Consider the following 8,947-nt stretch of genomic DNA (forward strand, 5'->3'; position numbering starts at 1 on the left):
CATGGTTGAAGAGGTTTATAGCATATTTATTTAATTTAAGATAGTAGGTACTAAATCAGTTTTGTGAGCTTTCACTGGATCTAATTTTGCAAAGCTTTTAGCAGAAATTAGGTTATCATAATCCGGAAAGTGCTTGGATCTTATTAAATTTAAGTGCTTCGATCTGATTAAATTTAAGTGTTTGAATCTGATCTTGCAAATATAGGGTAATACTACTAACTGATACACGACAGCTTCGGCAACAAAAAGTGAGATAATAATTATTAAGAAAAAACAGGTTATCAAAATCTGAAAAGTCTTTGTATATGTGATTACATCGAAGATGAGTAGATGACACACTACACGGAGAAGAAGCGGTGGAAAGGAGCAGAAGAAAAAAAAAACTAAGTTAACAAATTTGAAACGGGCTATAGCCGGTTGTATTGGAGAGGACCATGTTTGAACCTTTTAAAAAGAGGTGGATATTAGGGGGACCCTTAAAAAATTGTTATAATTACTATAATAATTATTATAATTATTACTCCCTCCGTTCCTAATTATAAGATCCTTTTGAGAATTTTTTTGTCCCTTTTTATAAGACTTCTTTGTTATTTCCAACTACATTAATTATTTCTTTACATACATGCCCATATTTATTATACATCTTTTTCTAAGGATAAAATTGTAAAAACAATAGTGATTACAAACAACTTTAATACAAATATCCACTATCTTAATTCCCGTGATTTTGACAAAAGGATCTTATATATAGGGACGGAGGGAGTACTAACTAGTGCAAGTCAGTGATATATATTACAACGTTGACTGTAAGATTTTTTTCGGTACATTATAAGGAAGCTAGGCTCGGAAAGAGCTGCCTTTGCCAATTCGTTGGCAATCTCATTCACTTGTCTTCTAGTAAACTCGATGCATATACAAGTTATTACCGCTTACAATTTCGATTAAATTTGTTCAGACTCGAGCCAACGAAAATCCATACCAAACACTTCAACTTCGATTGGATCATCAAGTCGACAAGTCAAACCCATGAAGATTCCTGACTTCAATTACCTCAAAAAATTGGTCTTTAAGATTGAACATAGAAACACCATATGCTATGTCTAGCTTATCATCCGCGACACATTAATCGGTTGTAACCGATGTGAAATATATGTTGGATAAAACAAGCATCCTCAACAACAAAAAAAAGGAAATTCTATTCTTACAATCCAACATGAATGTACCAAAAGTAAAAGCGATGTTCAATGTTTAATACATTATCTTCGAACTTTTTAACTTATATAAATCATCTAGTGAAAGACCAACTTTCCAAGTATAATGGTGACAAAATTTGACAACTGAAAAAGAAAAGACACTGATGCACACTCTCTTATTGGACAAAATACAGGGCAAAACTCTTCAATTTTGAACAGGTTTATGCCGAAGGGTCTTGTCCCAACATCCAATGTAGAAACAGTTGAATCTCTTAACTGAATATAATCTGAATGAAACTGAACCAAAAAAATTCACATGAAATCATAATCATCCAAAGCATCATATCGATCAGCAGCAACAAAATCTTCATCAGGTTTGTCAACAGTAAGCTGCTTTTTCTTGCCACCTACAGACACCGCAAAAATTGAAATCAATGGGAAAAGGGGAAAAGATAACATGAATAATAAAAGCAACATAGAAGGTTCTAATGTTAAGTTGAAGTTACCTGTCTTCTTTTTACCAGCATTGGCTTCTTTCTCTGCTTTTATCTTTTCATTTGCAATGGCAGTTACAGAAGACGCAATATCTTTGGCATCTGCTCCTTTTAGGGAAGTCATCGATATTCTCATTACATTCTTCAGTAGACCCATATAATGATAACTTTTCTGCATTCATCAAGAAGAAAATTAGGATGCACATTCTACAAATAGTTAAAAGGAAAGGGGCAAGAAACGGAAGTGTTTGACCTCAAAAGCACGAAGCCTATGTGAGATGAGCTCTGCATACTCCAAGAAATCAGTCTCAGATTTCGGTATAAAAGTATCAAGGTTCTTTTCATCATTACCCCCACCAAACAATTCCTTAGTGGCCTTGTAATCTGCTTCTTCAACTAGTCTGTCATAGGAAAAAAATTAAATCAGAAACAGAAGGTTGCTTAAGTCTAAATTAGCTATCTGTATCCTTTATATGATGTACTCATTGAGAAACTATGACAGCCATATTTAGTAAAAGGAAGAGATAGTTTTACATAAAGTATCACTTAAACATAAGTAAAAGGAAGAGATAGTTTTACATAAAGTATCACTTAAACATAACATTCATTGCAATGAAAAATAGAGAACATATACTTTAAAAGTCAATTTTTCTAATCATTAAAGTTTAGAGGTTTTAATCATAGCAAAAAAGCCAAAGGTTACCACAGTGACGCCAAGTTTACCTGTACTTAAATATACTTTGGTCAAAGAAAGGTGCTTGAACTTACAAATGAAAGTATCAATCATTAGTACAACTCACCCTCCCTCATTCGTAACCCTTTCACTTCTACTTATAGTTCTTCTAAACAGCAAAAGCTTTTTCTAGCAAGGTAAGATTGGCTATAAGGCCTAGACAACACAATGGTGACCTAAGATATATATCAATACCATTGGATCCATCGTAAAAGTCCCATCTTCACGAAGAGCTCATTGCCATTTCAGTCTCATACAACATTGGGTCTTAAATGTGTGGCAATAATTAGTACTTAGGCTTTAGTGGTACTTTTCCATCACAAATTAAAACGGAATTTCTCAATTTCATCCACCCTGTTTGAATCCTATGATTTACAGCCTCCAAGACCCAAAAAAAGCTACTCACCGTGTAACTAACATAGCTAGCAATAGCAAACATTAATAAGCACTATATTGCCTGCACAAGTAAACAGTAGATGCCAAAGAAGAACTGGCTCTAAAAAAGAGAAATTGCATTGAAACAGCACTCAATGTATTCACAGACCACTTTACCACAATAAAACCAAGTTTCCGTAAAAGAAGTACGTAAAAGCAACCAAGTTTACATAAAAGAAGATTTAGGTTTGTTGAGGACTTTTTATATTGAACAATTGCTCATAATCATATTTTCTTAGCCGGCAGGCATACATGGCAAGGCTACAGAATGTTGCGTGCAGTGTGTAATAATAAATGATACATGTACAGATAACAAGTTATCCTAAAAGGAATATTAGGATCAGACCTACACGAATTAGATGCAAATCAATACCTTTGTTGGCGAAGTTTTTCAGCCAGAGGATCCAGTGGTTCTTCCTTTTCTTTTTCTTGTTCTACTTTCTTTCCCTTCTTTTCAGTAGCTTTTTCAGAAGGCTTTTTAGGAGCCTTCTCAGTAGTTTTTACTACAGGTGCTGCAGGTGCCTGATGATAACATGCAAGCAATTAGTATCTAAGGAAACAGTTTTTTAAGGGTGTATCTAAGGATACAGTTAAAGAATTGCTGCATCATTTTTTCTAAATCAAAATGCTGCATCATTGCATTAGAAGCCATCATGAAACTCATTAAATTATACTAAATTAGTAATTGTTAAGAATGAGTAAAGTAACTTGCACAAACTTTAATTTTTATTTCAAACAAATGCCCATACCACATTTTGTCTAAAAGAAAATCAAAATATTATGTCCATTGAACTATAACAATTTCAGCACATTGTGATGCACATAATGTAAAAGATTTAAAGCAACTGTGATTGCATTGGCATCAAGGTAGTAAAAAAAAGAATTTGCTAATTCCACAATAATACAATAGTACACCATGTCCACCATTTTTTATTTTAAAACTATAAATGTAAACAATAGTACACATGTAAACATAATGCAGTATCGAAAATCATTTCAGATTGTCCTTACAGGAGCGGGCTCGTCTTCTTCTTCCCATGAGTCCTTCACATCATCTTCATCCACGTCTTCATCTTCCCATTTAAGTTTAGGTGGCTCATGTAACTTAAGATCAATGGGTGCCAATTGCTCTTCCTCTGAAACAAATACACAAGCATTTCGCAAATTAACAATAAATAATACAGTACAAGAAATGTAGTATGCTTAGACTTAATTATAGATTAAATATACTATATACAACTTGTATGTCAGAATCATACAGAGTGTGATTGGAATAGGGAATTGATTTTATTTACAAAATTGATATATTCATATTGCTTGCTATACTTCTAAATCAAATCAATTACATTTTCAATGATTCCAAACATAATCATATTGAACCAAAATGTTAGTGAACTGTCAATTAAAAAAAATTATAACTTTATATAAGTTTTCAGGCTTCATCAATCAGCAGGAACTGTTACTGTTTTATTATTTTATTGATTGGTGTGATACACATACAAATCCAATAATAATTCCTAAGCATCCTCAGCAAAGAGGAAAGATTTAGAATAGAGACATGGGGAAAATAGCATGATAAAATATTAAAGATGGTATCTGGAGCTACATATCAAGGGACAGTTTGAATTGGCTTATTTGGTTTTATATACTAACATAAGCACTTGTGAGACTGTTTGGGATAGTTATTTGAATCAGCTTATGACATGTCCATAAAATGTTTTCAGCTGCTTATTTACATAAGCACTCGGTGATAACTTGTGAAAATGCTTAACTTTATATTATCTTTTCTCATAGAAATAACTATACATAATATAGGTATGATAAACACTTATGATATAAGTGCTGCCTTTTAATGTAACAGTCCGGCACCACCCAGCGGTGTTTCTCACACCCTGCCCAAAGACATTTTAGCGCCCAAGGACATTACTGAATTCTTGAGATAAATACCACGATTCCCAAACTCTAACTCCGACAATTAGAGTTAGGGAATTGTGATATTTATCACCAAGTACCCAGATTCAACTCAAGAGAAGCAAAAACTCAATAAATTGTACTGTGGCAGAGGGTGAGAAAACCATAACAGCTCCAGTTGCCAGGTGGGGTTGGGTTGTTACGTGGCGTAATTGGAGCAAGCACATGATTAAACAATGGGTGAAACGAGTGTTCATGCCCCAAGTATAAGAAGAATCTAATTACCCCAATCGTCCTCCATTGTCGTCACTTGATCAAGAAAAAAAACCGTGAGAAAAAAGAGTTTTCCTGATAACCAACTGCATGAAAATAAAATTTGTCAAATATCAGAATCAATTGAAAACAACAAGAGTTCAATGAAACCATCTCATCAAACCCTCCAAAAACAAGGGTTAAAAGACTAAATTACAACCCATTAAAATTTAAAAACAATCACTTTGTAGGTAAACACTTCACATACACATAAAAATTAATCAATTAGTCACCTTACTAAACACATACACAAATAATTAAATACCTAATTGCGGTCACAAAGTTTTCCAAGATTCTAAAATAAGCTTTTAGGATTCTATAAAAATAAAATTAGGGCACAAAATAATCATGCATGTTCCAATTCGCGGGGAATTTCACAAAATCATGGTAATTTTATGTAATTTTGCAAAATTCAAAGTAAAAATCTATACTTTATGTCATCAATCGCGGTAAGAAGTGGATCTCTACAGCGATACAATTCTCCGGTACCAAAAAAAATCCTAAATTTAAGAAAAAAATTAAAGGAAAAGGGAATACCTTGTGGACGGTGTTTCTAGCTGATTGTGGCAGCCGGCGAGGAACTCCGGTGAAGATAACCGGAGAGATGAATTGAGTGAGAATCGAAGTTGATTCGATTGAAGAGAAACGCAACAGCGGCTACAGGAGTGAGATTTGGTGTTCTAGGGTTTTAATTGTGAAAATTTATTTATTTATGTAAGTTAAATTAGAAAACGGATAAAATGTAATAATGGGCCTCTCTTTATGGATTCGGTTTGGTTTTATAATTTCTTACGTTTGTTTTCATGTAAATTGTAAAGTAGTACTATATTAAATAAAAAAAGAGTTTAATAGACGTGCACCGTCGGTCTAAAATATTTTTATTCACCATACTTCTATGTCATATCACTAACTTTTGTTCCAGTGAGCTCAGATCAATTGATAAAGGTAATGCATAATATATGTAAGGTCTGAGTTCGAATCTTGGACACCACACAAAAAAATATCATATAACTTCTAAAAGCATCTATGATGGTAACAAGTTAATAAGGTTTTAAATAGATCTCATGTGTATATGTCATTCATTTATAATTTTTTAATAAAATTATCTATTAAGTATTCAATGACTCTTATGGTAGTAAACTATAAAGAATGTTTCGTAAGTGTAGCTCAATTGGTTGCTATTAATAGGGTAAAAATGGGTTGGGCAGAGCTTTGTAAGACATAAGTCTGGCCTACTTCAAAAATTATAGGTTTGAATTTGACCTATTACCTGTCATAGGCTCATTTTTAAGGTTTATCATGGCCTGTTTAAAGGTCTGATGAAGCCTGAAAGTTTATTTATAAGCCTACTTTACACAAAGGTCTATCAACACCAATAGATCTACTGCTAAATAGCTCAAATCTTATGAAGGCATAAAGCACGCAAAGAGGTCTACTGTTAAATAACGAAACCTTACAAATGTTTAATCACACCAATATATCTGTTACTAAATAACCAAATCATATGAGAACTTGAACTTATAAAAAAAAAACTTCAACAATATCAATAATGAAAGATATATTATAGGCTTAGCAGGGCCCTCTGACGGGCTTGATAGGCATTTTTGTAAGCCTAAGGTACCGTTTGGTCCGGCTTTTTTTTTTCAGCTTTTCTACATTTTTAAGGAGAAGTTAGGCCAAACACAATATCAATAAAGTACCTACGAAAAAAAAGTACTTTTTTTAGAATGCATAAAATTGAATGGAATGAGCTTTAACCAAAAGTTCTTGAATGCTTCTACAAAAAACTACTTCTCTGTAATTTATTTCACAAGCACTTATCTTCAACTCACGCAGACAACCCTATCTTTTATTTTTTTAATATTATATTTCAATTTGTTTTTTTTTTCCATTTAATTTTTTTTTGAACCGGTCCATATAATTTTTTTTAAAGGAGGATCAATTTAATTTTATTATCTATTTTTGAAGGAATTTTATTATCTTTTTATCACTTATATATTTAATTTTAATATCGTTTAATTATCACAACCTCACAAATATTTTTATTCCCTTTCTTCAACCTCACAAATATACACACACATTAGCGTTTAGAGTAATATTTTATGTCTGTTTTTTTTGTTACGCTAATGTGTATAATTTTTTCAGTGTTGCATAATGCGTACAATTATTATTTTTATAAAATTCTGATTTTAATTAAAAGTACTAGTATAGGTGCCTACAAAAATTTTATTTATAAATATTTTACACATTTATATTGTAACAAACTATGCATACTTTTTTCTTATTAAAAAAACTAAACATATCTTTTTCAATGACACCAACAATGTAACAAATATAATATCATATAATATAAATTCTTATGTTTTTAAATGACACCAAAAATATGATATTCTTATAACAAAATTTGTTATACAGTATAATTGAAAAAGAAAAAACAAATTATTCTCTAGCTTAGCTCAATTGATATAGACAATTTATAAATATATGCAAGGTCGCGGGTTCGAACCCCAGACACCACCAAAAAAAAAAAAAAAAATTCAAAGTTATGTACAATATTTTGCCAAACAACTTTTAACTTAAAAATAACTTTAGAACTAAAAAAATAAAGAAACCAAACAACTTTTAGCTTTTTCCTTAAAGAGCTCTATTTTAACTTTGTTTTAAAGTAGCTTTAGATCGGAAAAAAAGTCTGGTCAAACGGTACCTAAGTCTAGCCTATTTAATTAAACAGACTTTATAAAAAGCTTGAGTTTAGCCTTCTTATTAAACGAGTTGGGTCGGGCTAGGCTTTTAATAGGCTAGGCTGTAACACCCCGTTATCCCAACATGTAAATAATATAAAATAGATCAGAGTTTATCACAAACAGGATGTCACATTTCGTTCTTCAAAATAATATTTAACACAAATACAGTTAAAATCCACTCTTTATTTAAAACATCTACTTCCAATAATTTTTAACAACGTCGCAGCGGAAAATATTTATTCTTTCAACAAAATTGGCACTAAAGGCCTCAACGTCATCAACATAATTAATTCCATCTAAAAATGGTTTAACAATAAATTCATAAAAAGAATACGTAACAATGGAAAATAAAATACAATTAATCTTCATCCTGTTACGTATCAGAGCGACTCCTAAGACGACAAGAGGAATCAATTCGCATCAGCGGTTACTCATGGTTATCTGCACGTTACCCACGTAGAGGCAACATTCAAACAGAATGAGTGAGATTTCACATTCAATAATAATAAGCATATTCTATAAAAGAATTTAACAACACATAACAACATATATTCATCATTAGCAATACTAATAAACAATAATTTAGATAAGAGAATTTATCAACATAAAACAACAGCAAATCATCATCAACAATAGTTCACATAATTCCAACTACAATTCATCAATTATTTCGACAACTTGACAACACGACGACAACACCGACAACTCGACATCAACAACAATGCAACGATAACAACATCAACTTGACAATGCAATATGCATGTGGTACCAATCACAGCATCAAACCCTCAACTTTAATATGAATGATTATACATTCTAGAGCATCAAGCCCTCAACTTTAGTATGAATGATTATACATTCCAGAGCATCAAGCCCTCAACTTTAATGATTATGCGACTCAGCAACAAATGCAACAACAACCAACAACTTCAACGATATCGACAACAACTTACAACTTTAACGGCACTAACGACAACAGCGACAACGACGACAACAACAACTTTGCATCATAATATCATAATTCATCAATCATGAACAACATCATATAACATCATATTCATCAACATATACATCCATATAATAATTCATCTTTCCTGAATAGCATCATATAACATCATATTCATC

The 8,947-nt window shown here is 32.0% G+C and overlaps 1 protein-coding gene across 1 annotated transcript; it reads right to left on the reverse strand.

Annotated features, from left to right (window-relative positions):
• Positions 1–1,108: 1,108 nt before the first annotated feature.
• On the reverse strand, positions 1,109–5,754 carry LOC25497362 (eukaryotic translation initiation factor 3 subunit J). The gene is made up of 7 exons (XM_013597385.3): positions 5,616–5,754; positions 5,052–5,125; positions 3,867–3,991; positions 3,229–3,377; positions 1,941–2,088; positions 1,700–1,859; positions 1,109–1,600 (listed from the first exon to the last, which is right to left on the reverse strand). Exons 2-7 carry the CDS (start codon positions 5,065–5,067, stop codon positions 1,506–1,508), a joined length of 693 nt encoding a protein of 230 aa, XP_013452839.1. The 5' UTR covers positions 5,068–5,125; positions 5,616–5,754; the 3' UTR covers positions 1,109–1,505.
• Between the last annotated feature and the right edge of the window lie 3,193 nt (positions 5,755–8,947).

The sequence above is a fragment of the Medicago truncatula genome, chromosome 6, assembly GCF_003473485.1.
Source record: "Medicago truncatula cultivar Jemalong A17 chromosome 6, MtrunA17r5.0-ANR, whole genome shotgun sequence".
Classification (NCBI taxonomy): Eukaryota; Viridiplantae; Streptophyta; class Magnoliopsida; order Fabales; family Fabaceae; genus Medicago; species Medicago truncatula.

Coding starts and splice junctions, on each gene's coding strand:
- LOC25497362 (XM_013597385.3), bottom strand. Junction 3,378..3,866: donor AAGAAGACGAGCCCGCTCCT/GTAAGGACAATC, acceptor TGTTATCATCAG/GCACCTGCAGCACCTGTAGT. Junction 1,860..1,940: donor ATAGGCTTCGTGCTTTTGAG/GTCAAACACTTC, acceptor TGATGAATGCAG/AAAAGTTATCATTATATGGG.